Below are 14912 nucleotides of genomic sequence, written 5' to 3'. Positions count from 1 at the left end.
TTTTTAAGAGTTTTGCATCTATATTCATGAGGGATATTGGTCTGTAGTTTTCCTTTTGAGTGATATCTTTGCCTGGTTTTAGTATCAAGGTTATAAGGTTATTCATAAAATGAATTAGGGAAGATTCCATCTTTTTGTATGTTTTAGAATACTTTGAGTAGGATTGGTGTCCTTTCTTCTGTGAATGTTTGTTAGCAGTCTCCGGTGAAACCATCTTGGCCAGAACTTTTGTTGTTGTTGTTGGTAATTTTTTTTAAGAACTGTTCAATTTCTTCTTTTGTTATGGATCTGTTTAACTTTTCCACCTCAGTCTGTGTTACTTTAGGTAAGTGCTGTGTTTCTAAATCTGTCCATTTCTCCTATATTTTCAAATTTGTTGCAGTACAGTTCTTCATAGTATCCTGATATTATCCTTTTTTATTCAGTTGGTTCTGCTGTGATGTCATCCATTTTGTTTCTTATTTGTGTTATTTGTATTTTCTCTCTTTTGTTAAATTTGCTAGTTGTTTGCCAATTTTATTAATCTTTTCAAAAAAACCAACTTCTAGTCTTGCTGATTTTTCTACTGTCTTTCTATTTTCTGTTTCACTCATTTTTGCTCAAATTGTTATTATTTCCTTTCTTCTAGTTACTGCAGGCTTTTCTTGCTGTTTTCTATTGTTGGAGATGTTGGTTTAAAGTGTTGATTTGGGCTCTTTCTTCTTTTTTTATGTGTGCATTTATTGCTATAAATTGGTCTCTGATCACTGCTTTTGCTGTGTCCCAAAGATTTTGGTATGTTGTGCTTTCATTTGTGTTTGATTCAAGAATTTTTGTCATTTTTATTTCTTCTCTTACCCAGTTGTTCTTAAGGAGGGTGTTGTTCAGTTTCCATGTGTTTGCTCTTTTTCCCATTGATCTTCCTATTGTTGATTTCTAATTTGATAGCATTGTGATCTGGTTTGCAATATTTCAATGTTTTTAAATTTATTAAGGCTTGCTTTATGGCCTAACATATGGTCTATCATGGAGAATTTTCCATGTGTCCTGGAAAAGAATTTATATTGTGCTGCTGTTGGACGAAGTGCTTTGTAGATGTCTATAATGTCATGATGGTGAATCGTATTGTTTAGCTCTTCTGTGTCTTTGTTGAGTTTCTTTCCAGTTCTATCTTTCATTGAAAGTGGTGTATTGAAATCTCCCACTATGACTGTGGAGTCACCTATTTGCTTTTTCAACTCTTTTAAAGTCTGATTTATGTATTTTGGGGCCCTTTCATTGGGGTGCATATATATTTGTTATACTTATATCTTCTTGTTCAATTGACTCTTTAACATTATATAATGTCCTTCCTTGTCTCATATAGTGATTTTTGTTTTAAAGTCAATTTGATCAGAAATTAATATTGCCACTCCTGATCTTTTTTGGTTGCCATTTACTCAATATATCTTTTTGCAACCTTTTATTTTCAGTCTATTTCTGTCTTTGTCTCCAAGGTGTGTCTCTTGTAGACAGCATATTGAAGGGTTATGTTTTCTTATCCAGTCTACAACTCTCCGTCTCATGAGTGGTGCATTTAATCCATTAACATTCAGTGTGATTGTCAACAAGTATGAATTGGACGCTGTTCTTTTGTTATGTGTTTTTCATCATGTTGCTGTTTTCTTTGTTCCATATAATTTTCTGTGCTGAGCTCATTATGTTTATGAATCATGTTATCACTTCCTTTGTTGCTAATGTTTTGGTATTTGCTAAATACTTGTGCTTGTTCTTTTTATTGTGATGTGAAGGTTTATAATTTTTCTTTGAGGTTACGCTGTGACTTATAATTTTCTCCCCAGGTTTAGAACAGTCCATTCTATCTTGCAACTCTCTTGACTTTCTCACCATTTAGAAGTTCTGGAACTACATTATTTTCCCCTTCATTTTGGTTTGTAGTTGTCTTCATCTGCCAATTGATGTCTTTGGTTCCTTGTTTACAATCTTGTAAGCTTATTTCACTTTGGATACTTCCACAGCTGTGGTTTCTGGGTTATGTCATCTTGTGTATTAATGGTCAGTTGTTGTTTTCTATTATTGGTTCTCTGTTGAAAGGACTCCTTTTAGTATCTTTCAGGTTGGTTTCATTTTAACAAATTCTCTTCATTTCTGCTTATCTGGATATACCTTAATTTCACCGTCATATTTGAGGGACAATTTGGCTGGGTATATAATTCTTAGTTGGAAATTTTTCTCTTTTAGGGTTTTATATATACTATCCCATTGCCTTCTTGCTTGCATGGTTTTTGCTGAGAAATCAGAGCTTAGTCTTATTGGTTGTCATTTGTAAGTAACTTTTCATTTTCCCTGTGCTGCTTTCAGGATTCTTTGTCTTTGGTTTGGATGAGTTTGATGATGATGTGTCTTGGTAATTTTCTTTGGGGTCTATCCTGTTTGGGGTTTGGTGGACTTCCTGAATGGATATATTCTCATCTTTCATCATATATCAGGGAAGTTCTCTTCCAACAAATCTGGGACAATTTTCCCAGTGGTTTTATTTTTCTCTTCCTGTGCTGGAATTCTGATTACACATAGGTTATTCCTTTCAAAGGTATTCTATATGCATCTTAGGCTGACTTCATTTTGTTTTGATCTTTTTTCTGATTGATCCTTTTCCAAAGAAGTATTCATGTAATTTTCTTCAATCTCATTAGTTCTGACTTCCACTGATTTGATTCTACTTCTTTGCCCTCTCAATATGTTATCTATTTCTGAAATTTTAGTATTAATCTTCTGGATTTCTATCTGTAGATTTTTAATCATTTCTAATTTTTCATTTATTTTGTCATTTTTTTCTTGTATTGTCTTTCAAAAGTGTTCTAGGGTTTTGTCTGTGGTTTCCTTACTTTTGGCATTGTTTTACTTGATCTGTCTCTCAATTCTTTGAAGATACATAAATATAATTCTTTTGAATTTCTTATCAGGGAGTTCCAATGCTGCTTCTTCCTTGGGGATGTGTTCTGGGTCTGTATCCTGCTCCCTTGTTTCTACCACTTTTTCTTCCTTCTTTGCGTGGACCGTGATGGTCTGTTGTCTCTGAGACATTATGACGTTGTTGTATTTGGAACTCTATTACTGTTTGTGAAGAGCAGTTAAGGGTGAGTCAGGCTCTTCTTGGTGGTCATTTATTGTTGGCCAGTTGGTGGAGAAGGAAGTGGTGGCTCTCACTCAGTAAGTGAAACTGCAAGACATCCAAGTGTAGTTGTGTTGTATGAGCACTGTTGCTTGCTGTCCCCCATTCAGTTAGACAAAAACAACAATCAAATAACCATCCAAAAAGTAAAAGCAAGTGGGCAAAAAACACACCATGTAAACACACAGGAACAATAACAAAAAAAAGAAGAAGAAAAAATAAAACCCACAACATTTGGGGAGAGAGCAATTAGAGGGAAAAAAGGAAGAATAGGAGAATAATGAAGAAAAAAATGGGAAAAATGCAAAAAAAAGAAAAGCAGGGAATTGAGTTAACCATAAGAAAGAGAAAAATGGGAACCAGGAACAGGGAAGAGAGAAAAAGCTGAGAACTAGAACCTTGGAAGGTAAGAATAAAGAATTATAATAAAAAGGACAATAATAATTTTAAAACAGACAAAAAAAAAAAAACTAAAAGAAAAAAAAATCTGGGCAAGGCTGGGCAGGGCACCCAGGCTCTGTCCGAGCACACAGACTGGGATGGAATTCCTACTGGTCCAGAATGTGAGTGGTATTGAGGGATGGCCACATCTGCATTCACCAAGAGGGTGCGAGGTATAAGAGTAACAAGGGGAATATTGCACCTTTCTAGTTGTTCGTGTTCAGAATATCCTTGTTGTTCCCAGAAAGTGGAGCCTATTTTTAAGTCCCTGGAATCTGGGAGAATGCTGTCACTTTAAATATCTAAAATGGTCAAACCACTTGTAGACATTCAAAATGGATACGCCCTTCGGACATGCAAAAGTCCACAGCTCAGCCTGCCTTCCTCTTCGCTCCTTCCTTTTTTATTCCTCAGCCACCAGTGCAGTCCTCAGTGCAGCCCCTGTCTAGTAGGGCCAGATTTTTAGGTTAATTCTTAGGTTCTAACGTCACTTGGCAATATCCAAGCTGTCTGTGCCATCAGGATTGCTGACAGACTGCAGCTCCATATATCTCCATTTTTCCTCTTTTCATGTAAGTTCTTCTACTAGTTGGCATTTAGTCCACTTCTATATCCTTTCCTTCAAAGGCCAGGGATCCAGGATTATCTTTTGTATCCATGCTAATTGGTTTCCCTTTTTTGGGTCTGTGCAGTCCATCAGCCTATTCTGCCGTCTTATCAGAACTCTCTCTACCTAGCTTTTCAATCCACAACATTCCTCTTCATTCTCCATACTCCAGCCATTATAGGTTTATCTCAATGTATTAAACAAGCCATGTTCTTGTCTAATTTCAGAACTTAGCATTTACTATTTGCTCTACCAGGAAACGTTATTTCCAGCACCTTCTCTCACATTCCATCAACATTATCTTTGTTCTGTCTCCACACCAAACATATGCTCCCATATACAGACTCATGCTTTTAGCTTACTCAACTATTACTTTGTATTGCATCTCAGTTAAATATCACACTTTGAGAGAAAGTTGACAACTCAAGGAAGAAAGACCTTTATTTTATGTTCCCATAGCATATAACATCTTGTATTTCTCTTTCATAACTGTCATGGATTGAATTGTGTCCCCTAAAATTTGTGTCATCTTGGCTGGGCCATGATTCTCATGGTTTAGAAGTTGTGTAAAGTCACTCACTCACTTACTGTCATCAAGTTGATTCCAACTCATAGTGACCCCCACTGGGTTTACAAGGCTATAAAGCTTTATGCAAGTAGACTGCCTCATATTTCTTCTGTGGAGTGACTGGTGTTTTTGAATCACTGGCCTTCTGGGTAGCAGCCGAATACCTTAACCACTACACCACCAGAGTGATATCTCATGATATGATAAACCAGTCAGGTATAAAAAGAATAAAATTAAGGATGGGTTGCAACTCCTTAGTCCCATCACAGCCCTGATCTGATGTAAGGGGAGATTCCCTGGTGTGTGGCCTAAAACATCTTTATCTTATAAGAGATAAGAAGAAAGAGAAGCAAGCAGAGTGAGGATCTACTACCACCAGGAAAGAGGATCCTGAAGCAGAGTGTGTGCTTTGGACCTAGGGCCCCTGCACTGGGATCCTCCTAGGAACAAGAGATATAGAGAGAATGACAGTCTTCCCTTAGGGGTAGCACTCTGAACTTGGACTTCTAACCTCCTAATTTGTAAGTGAATAAATCTCTTTGTTAAAGCCATCCACTTGTGGTATTTCTGTTATATTAGCACTAGAGAATTAAGAAGATAACATTCACAAATATCTCATTTTTTTCTGTATCATTTCCAGGTTGTTTTATAAGGGTATAGTCCTATTTGACTTTAAAACTGTTGTAGTCCACAGTATGCAAAACAATAGTATGTGATAGGCACTTACATATTGGCTATTGAAAAAATGAATTAATAAAGAGAGACATAATTTTTGTTCTCAATAGAAAAATAATAGACCTACTCAAATTTGTTGAAAACTTTTGATCTTCATCATAAGGTGAGGGATTAATTGCTAGGCATGTAACTGTGAAGTCAGACAGTATGGGCTTGAAAATTAGCTCTGCTATTTTAGCTGTCACTTTTTTAAGTTTCATTTTCTTCACTGGTAAAATGGAGATAATCATAGCACTTACCTCATAGTTTGTGCTGTGGATTCAACATGAAAACATAAACGTTTACCTCCATACTTGGCACCTAGTAAAGTCTCAAAAGTAACAACTTTTATGATTATTTTTTTACCTGAGGATCAAAAAGAAAATAAGGACGTCCATTCTTCAACTGAAGTGCAAAAAACTCCTCTTGATTGCCAGGAGATGCTCCAAAGACAATCAAACCTTCAGGCACCCTTGTTCGGAAGCTGGCCTTAATGCCTGGTGAGACAAATGTGATCAGCAAATCAGTGCTGGCATTTTGTTGATTCTTCTTGATAAATGTACATTTACTTTCATTATTATTTATGATGTACTGAGTACAGTCAGAGAATTACACACAGCAATGTACTAGGTTGATCCTAGTCATTTGTCTTTAAATATATCCCTTTATGAATGCCAGCCTGTACTTAGAAAATCAAGCTTGAACTCTTGTGGAGTTTAAATCTTTGCAGAAGTCAGTCATGAACATATAAGGGTCTGTGGTTAATGCAAAATCAAGTATCTACATGAAAATATTATCAGTCATAAAATTTTTTTTTGTATGAGTGAAAAAACAAATGGGATCTTGTTCAAAATTTTATGAGATTCAGAGTCAGTTGAGTAATAGATGCTGAAAACTGGATAGATCCACCATGAAGTGGTCCATAGAACTAATTTCCTGGAATGCCTTTCTATAACCATTCAGTTTACAGCCTTCAAAATGTGAGTTTCCACTGACCTTTACAATTACCTGTTGCTATTGTCTTAAACACACAATGCTTTTGTCCCATCAAACTCTTCCCAGGCAAGAAGGTGCAAGTTGTGAGAGTCCTATAAATGTGTTATCACTCTCACCATATGGCTCCACTACCATTCTACCTGGAATCCCACTTACTCATCACATACTATGGAACCCTTCCTATATGTAAGAGATTTTACTTAATGGATTGAAATGGAGTATAAGAGTCATATCTTTATTCCGTATATGCCTGAACAGATAAGTCATACTGTGAGAATAATATAACAGCTCAAAAACATATACAATAATCAAATAACAGTTTAAAACATAGTATCATACAATTAACAAATAATTATTGGAGTAATAATACAGTTGGATAAGAGTTATGGAAATTTGAAGAGAGAATTCCTTTGAGATTGGGCTGGTTTCCAAAGGTTCCATATTGCTTTTGTCAGTTGCCATCCAAATGGCTCTCAAATCATAGTGACCCCATGCACAATGGCCCCATTGTGAAAATGAGATTTTTACAGGCTGATTTTTCAGAGGTTGTTCACCTGGCCTTTTTTCTTAGGGGTGCATTGACTAAGAATCAAACTTAGGTCTCCTGCATGAAAGGTGAGAATTCTACCACCACCACTGTCACCCAGAGTTTTATGTAAATGGTGGATTGAAGTTAGGTTCAACAGATTGTAACCACTTCAAGGTCAAGAAGCATGTCTAATTCATCTTCCTATCTCCAGTACTTAACACAGTGTCTAGCAAGACTTAGTAAATATTTTTGAGAGTCTGGATGAGGAGAAGGGAAGTGATGGTACACTACAAGTAAGGCAGAAGTTTTAGCAAAGGCTTGGAGATGAGAAAAGAAGATATTTTGTGAGTATCAGATTGTCATTTATTCAATATGTACTTATGAGACATTAATAGTTGTTGAGTGTTGCTAAACAGGCTCAGAATAAAAACTAACAAGCCAGTCCTTCACATTAAATCTAGTTAAAAGATATTAAGAGAGAGAAAGAACAATTAAAAAAAACCTTTGAGTATAATAAGCAGTTTAGAAATATATACAAGATATTTGGTCCAAATAAGACTGAATAGGACTTCACAGAGAATATGATGAATGTACTTGTTTTCAGAAAACACCTTTGGGGAAAATGTTTTAAAGGTCTGGAGTATGGAAAGTTCTGAGGAAATCTGCAAGGAAATGGAGATAAGAGTCCAAAGAAATAAACAAGAGTATATCTCAGCCTGTAGGCTAGAGAAAAAAAGTTTGTATAGACAACGGTGGAAAAATACAATGTGTTAGAAGTTTCTATAGAGTGTTGTTTCTTCATACTGGCAATGTGTAGTCTAGGAACTGGGCTTCAAACTTTCCAAAGATACAGCTCAAATTTGTCCTGGACTTCATTGCTTCTATATCTTCATCTTCAATATTTTATGCTTGGTCCTTTTTGAACACACTTTTTCTACTCATTTTGCTATCTCACGGCTTCATACTCTCTGATTCTGTTACTCCTGCCTGCTTGGATGTATGATCTTACTGTTAGACTCCACACCTGGTCTATCTTGGCAGCTCTTCTATTCCACCGAATGCTATTGTTGGCTTCAAAAGACACTTTTTGACAATACACACAGTTCAAATTCAACTAAACCCCTGACACTAGGTTATTTTTGCCCTCATATTCCCTAATAAGTGAACAGGAAAAGTTGAGCTACCAATGTGAATTTCTCCTACTGGTAAAACAAAGACATTAAAATTTAAGACTATAAGGCAAGTAGGATGCTGAAAGTCAGGATCTGAGCAACTGAACTAATTGAATTTATAGAGAAAACAACAACAAATTAGTCACAGGAGAACTACTTAGGAGATTACTGTGCTCTTTAGAATAAGATAAAGATTTTAACTAAAAAAACAAACTAACAAAAACTGCCATAGAGTTGATTCTGACTCATAGTGACCCTATTGGAATGAGTAGAACTACGATATAGGGTTGCCAAGGCTGTAAATATGTATAGAAGCAGACTTCCTCATCTTTCTTCTGTGGAGTGGATTCTGGGTTCAAACCACTGACCTTTCAGTTAGCAGCCAAGTGCTTTACCTACTAAGACCTCAGAGTTCCTTAAGAATTTTAGTTAATAACAAGCAAATAATGAAACTGAATGAAAGGATGAACTCTAGACATATGAGAAGAGACTTATCAAAATATATAAATAATAAGGTGATGGTTTGGGGCAAATAAGAAAAAAAAGAGTTCAATATGATCAACTGCTTTCACCAATTACAGAGAGAAAGGTGGCATCATTAATAAATAGAAATGTCAGGTTAGGGAGGAAATTTGGGGTTGAGGAATATAGGTTCAGTTTTAGGCTCAATTGAATTTCTATTAATGATGCAGAAAAATCTGTCCGTCATCTGGAAATGGGAAATTAAGTCTCTGGGAGAAGATGGCTAAAATAACAATTTGGAAATCTTCTGTTATAAATCCCTGCCTCTGAGAGACAGAACACAGAGAAAGAAAATCAAAGAAACTTCGGGAGTAATGCCAACATTTGAGAAAAGGAAATTATAAGGGCAATGATAAAGTCAGATCATTCAGGTTAATATTATAAAAGAAAGCCTAGATAGGAGACAGCTTTAAGAAGGCAAGGTTTGTTAACAGTGTCAACACTTCTATAGGTTAATAACAATTAGAACTGAATAAAATCTATGGACTGGTAATTAGAAATCATCAGACATAAAATCTTTTACAGTTGAGAATGGCTAGATTCCAAACTGTTGGGTGAAAAGGATTGAGGAGATACATAATTAGGAACTGGGTGTAGAACATTCATTTGAAAAATCTGTTAGTGAAAGAAATGGGAGACAAAGAAAAAAATGTTAGGTTAGACCAGTCAGGTGAAAGGAGACATCTTCCAGTAAAAGTATAGCCAAGACATAGCATAACCTTGGTCTGTAATCTGACCAGAGAATAATGCTATTTCTACCATCTTTTTTCTTCTCTTAAATTTTATTCCATTGGTTCAATGTAGCACTCTCATGTCTGTGTTGTCTTTCTGTCACTATTTGTTGCTTTAAAGTACTGCTAAGCTATTGCTTTAAAAGTAAACACCCCCAGGCTATTTAATAAAGTAGCTATAATGCTGGATATGAAGACAACAAACTCTTCTACCACTGTGGTGCAGGTATCAATCTATCAGTAAAAGAGTGTAGAAATAACAATTGATCAAACAAATCAATAACTGTTAAATGTGGGAATATAATCCCTTTTCCTTAGCACAAGAGAAATTCGGTGAATGCAACTGAATCAGAGTAAGAATTACAGGTATATTTAGCCAATTTATACTTGGAAATGAATAAAAAATATTGTATATGATTATTGAATGGCAAGTATATATATATGTTTTCAACAACATGACATTTAATTTACATGCTTTTTAACAACTCATCTAGCACAGAAATGTAATTTTAGTCCAACTAAAATATAATACTTTATACAGATCCAGATAAATTTCTCATGACAAGAAAATATTTGGTGAAAGAAAATTTTATTTGATGATGTATGGTAGACTTTACCCAGCTTTTTCAAATAATTCAAATTTGTTATTCTTCTCTTTACATTATCAATATAAGTAATCAACGATTGCTTTTTGCATGGACTCTATGATGAAATAAAAAATGCACACCCTATGGAAACATCATGTTTTGACAATTAGTTCATTATTGGTATTAAAAAAAAAAAAACAACTCATTGTCTTCGAGTCAATTCTGACTCATAGTGACCCCTCCTTGGGTTTCCAAGGTGGCATCTCTACAGAAGTTGATTGATTGCCCAGTCTTTCTTCTGAGGACTGGCTGGTGGGTGTGAACTGCCAGTCTTCTGGTTAGCAGTCAAATGCCTTAGGCACTAGTTAAATCCTATCTTTTGAGTCATATGCCTTCACCATGTAATGAATTATTTAAATATACTAAATTCACAAATGGATGCATTTTAATATAAATGGAGAAATTATTTTTATGAATGCATACAGCATTTTGAAGAAAATGTTAATGAATTTACCATGAGGTACAGTGGTAGAATGCATTGTTCAAAATTATTCATACTCTCTTTTCCTATAAGAAAGTTATATTTTTATATATCTGTACCCAATGACTTTAGGCTCAGCCATGTGATATATGTTGGTCAAAGGAATGTAAGCAGATATGAGGCGCCAAAATGTAGACAGAAAATTTGAATGCAGTTCTGTCATTGAACATGACCTCCTGGTGTTCCCTTATGTGTCACTGAAGTACAAGAATAAAAGGACATGGGAAGCAGTTAGGCAATACCAAAATATATAGTTTGTGTTAAATGTTTATGTTAATTTCCAGTGCTGAATAAAATAAATGGAAAAGTGAAAAAAGACATCTTTCTCATTTGCTAAGATGCATATTTTGCTAAAAAAAGAAAAAAAGCAAGACAGAGGAAATGTTCTAGAGCTAATTTTTTTTTCCTGTTTCAAGTGTTTGGAGAAATCATAGAAAATTCCTTCTAACTCCGTATTTATTTATTTGTTCAACAAGTATTTAAGAAGTGCATACTTTGTGCAGCCATTATTCCAGGCTTTTAATATATACAGGGGTAGAAAATAGATATCCATCCATGGCCTAACATTTAAAAAATCAGAAATCCAAGAAATGAATGAAAATATTTAATTTTCATGTGGATATGTTTTAGAATTTAAAACTGTTTTAATTATAAATAAAAATAATTCAGCTACAAGACCTTGTTGTTATTGTTGTTATGTGCCTTCAAGTTGGACTCAACTCATAGTGACCCCTTGAGGCAGTATCACTGGGGAAGTAGATTGCCCCATCTTCCCTCCAAAGAGTGACTGGTGGATTTGAACCGCCAGCCTTCTGGTAAGTAGTCAAGTGCCTTAAGCACTACCAGAGCTCCCACAGGACCTTAAGATAGGCAAAAAGTTGTTAAACAAAAGGAAAAGTTGATCAATTGAACTCACATCTGCTATAAGGAAGGAGAGAATTCTACCACTAAACCATCAATGATGCTCTCTCTCTTTCTAGCTCTCTCTCTCTCTCTGTGTATATATGTGTGTATGTGTGTGTGTGTGTATGTATACCAGCCATTAGTTTTTGTCTTTCTGGGTATCATATACATATAAATGTGTGTGTATGTGTGTGTGTGTGTGTGTCTTCTTGTCTGGTTTCTAAGGGTCTATTTGTCTTTTTCAACCTGATTATAGGAGTTCATTATAAGTTATGGATCCTCATATGTTATGAATCAGTACTGTTTCTCTCCTGGATTTTGTAATTGTTTTCTCTAACTGATCCACCTTTCCATCTCTGCTGCATAGCCCCTTCCATCCTCATCCACATATGTTAATTTATTCTAAAATAATAGCCAGAATGATCCCATTAAAAAAGAAGTCTGATCATCTTACTAGTCTTCTTGGTTCAAATCAAAAGTTTTCCGTTTCACTTTAAGTGAAAGCCAAATTCACCACAGTAGTCTCAACATCCTGAATAGTTCAGCCTCTATTATATTTCTCATTTTCTATTTTGCTTCCTCTTCCTTTTCCAGCCTAGCTATCTCAATGCCTTGTAATTGTTCTTCCCTCTGACTTCAAGTTTCTTTTCCAGATAGCTGCATGCTTTGTTATCTCATCTTTCACAGCTTTTTTCCCTCACATTCATTTTCTCTGAGAGGTCCATATGACTACTCTATCAACAATAACAGTCTCCCTCTGATTCACTTTCTCTCCAGCACCTTCTACTTCCAGCAGGTCCTATATTTCTGCCATTTATCTGATTTATCTTATCTATCTTATATCTTTACTCTCTACAAGGTAAGCCTAGTATAGTACCTGGTTTAATCTACACCCACAGTAAATACTTGTGGAAACATTACAAGTTGACTTTTTTTCTGTATAAAACCAAAACCAAACTCCTTGCCATCAACTCTATTTGACTCATAGCAACTCCTCCTTGGGTTTTTGAGGCAGTATCTCTATGGAAGTAGACTGCTCAATCTTCCTTCTGAGGAGTGACTGGTGGGTTTGAACCTCTGCCGTTCTGGTTAGCAGTCAAATGCCTTAAGCACTATGCCACCAGAGTTTCAAATATTTTCTACCAATTTCTGTGTGTCTTTTAAGATTTTAGTTGTTGTTTTTCACTCTACTATAGGCTAAAATTTTTAAAATTCAAAATTCAAAAATATTTTTCTCTATATCTACTGGAATTTGTGAGAGTAGTTTCCTACCCAAAATTATATACATACATATATATATATATATATATATATATATATATAGAGAGAGAGAGAGAGAGAGAGAGAGAGGGTAAGGAACCACTTTGTAATATTACAAAGTAGTTCCTTACTCTCAAAACAAAATAAATAAATAAATAAATAAATCTCTAGTTTTCTTCCAGAATATTCATAACATTTTTAACATTAAAATTTTACTCCAGGATATTCAGCTGTCCATAAGGAAATGACAGTAGCCTAATCAAGTCTTTCCATATTTCCTCCAAAACTATACTGGTCTAACAGAGAGCAAATAAAGCCACTCATAACTGCTGCCTGTAGAATTACTAGGAGATACAGAAACACTACATGCATGAAATAATTATCCCAAACAAACAGAACCAGCACCCAGGTTCATACTGGAGTGAAGAGTTATGTAGGCAATGAACAGGAAGGAGAGAGCAGCAAGGATATAGGAGTGGTGGGAAACAGATAAACTCACTTCCAGTAAGTCAGTCCCTCTCTGAATGAAAAACTGCTGAAATAGGACCAAGATCTGCTGGTCTAAACACTGGCTACTAGGGAATTTAAAAGGGGTGAGGGTATGAAAAAGGGCACAAGAAAAGAAATTGGAAGACATTACTTCTGGGGAAGAGGGAGGCCATTTGAAAGGAAGCTGTCTCTTAAAGAAGCAAACAAACAGAGGAAATGAAAAGTTCTGCAGATCTGTTAAAAAATTAGCTGTGTGGAACAAAATTGACATCAGCAACTCAAAAGGTTAGATAGGAAGTTTAGGGAGCAGTAAATTTACATCAATGGAGGAGAAACAGCCTGGAAAAAGAGAGTAAGAATGGTTGTACAACTTAAAGAATGTTATCAATGTCATTGGAGCATATACGTAGATATTGTTGAGTTGGTGTATGTTTTGTTCTGTATATTTTCAGTAATGATTTAAAACAAAAAATGTTCTACAAAAACAAAAGAATCAGAAAGCACACAGCTGCACCCTCATAGAGGGTGCCATCAGTAAAAGAATCTGCCTTTCACTTAAACATAAAGTGGCCTTCTTGAAATAAGAAACCAAGCAAGCCACCAAAAACCTTCACCCTAGAAAGACATACTCTTGTTATTGTAGATCCAGGAAAATGAATAAAAATTGTTAGTCAATATCTATACAAAGCTATGATAAGAAAAAAAAGTTCAAGAACTAAAGCATCTTGGCAGGTGAAAATTATTTTTCACCAAATCCAAACCCTGAGAAGAATGAAATTATAACACAACACCCTAACATGAATATTAAAAATTGTTATAGTTATTTATACACATGAAAAAGTAATCTTGAATCTGAAACTCAAAATCCGAAAACAGTCATGAATATACAGAATATATAATATCTACAATTTAAAAGACAAACAACTCAATAAAAAGTGGGAAAAATGATTTTGAAAAGTTACTTGATACAAGCAGATACCCAAATGATGAAGCTCATAAGAAACATTTCAAACCTCATCAGTCTTTAAAACCAAAAAATCAAGCCCACTGCCATGGAGTAGATTCCAACTCATAGTGATTCCCACAAGGCCAGTGCTTCCAAAAAAACAAACTCACTGCGGTCGAGTCGGATCCAACTCATAGTAACCCCTCATTGGGTTTCCGAGGCGGTATCACTATGGAAGTAAATTGCCCAACCTTCCTTCCCAGGAGTGGCTGATGGGTTTGAACCGCCAGCTAAGCCAGTCCTCAGGGAACAGCAAATTAAAGCTACAACGAAATACCACTCTATATCATTACCCACCCATTGCCATCAAGTTGATTCTGACTCATAGCACAGAGTAGAATAGTCCTGTGGGGTTTAAAAGGCTGTAAATCTTTATTGAAGCAGGCTGCCACATCTTTCTCTTGCGAGATGGCCAGTGAGTTCAAACCACAGTCCTTACAGTTAACCACTATGCCACCAATGGTCTTCATACTCACTCAAAACCAAAAAGCCAAATTCACTGCCACTAAGTTGATTCTGTCTCATAGCAACTCCCATTGTGTTTTCAAGGCTGTAAATCTTTATAGAAGCAGACTGCCTCTTCTTTCGCAGAATGACTTGTAGGTTCAAACAGCTGATCTTCTGGTTAGCAGCCAAATGCCTTAACCATGACACCATCAGAGCTCCTTTCATCTCATTAAAAACCAAGCCCACTG

At 35.5% G+C, this 14912-nt stretch overlaps 1 protein-coding gene across 1 annotated transcript in view; it reads right to left on the bottom strand.

Moving 5' to 3' along the window:
- USH2A (usherin) overlaps positions 1-14912 on the bottom strand; it is a 1482371-nt gene that overhangs the window by 847365 nt on the left and 620094 nt on the right. Inside the window, exon 21 of the mRNA XM_007952540.1 lies at positions 5848-5978. Within this exon, the coding sequence (XP_007950731.1) occupies positions 5848-5978 (131 nt within the window). The remainder of the gene's footprint in view (positions 1-5847; positions 5979-14912) is intronic.

This window comes from Orycteropus afer, unplaced genomic scaffold (assembly GCF_000298275.1).
Source record: "Orycteropus afer afer isolate SDZICR_OR568_19922 unplaced genomic scaffold, OryAfe1.0 scaffold00013, whole genome shotgun sequence".
Classification (NCBI taxonomy): Eukaryota; Metazoa; Chordata; class Mammalia; order Tubulidentata; family Orycteropodidae; genus Orycteropus; species Orycteropus afer.
This window is presented reverse-complemented; position numbering and strand designations above follow the sequence as displayed.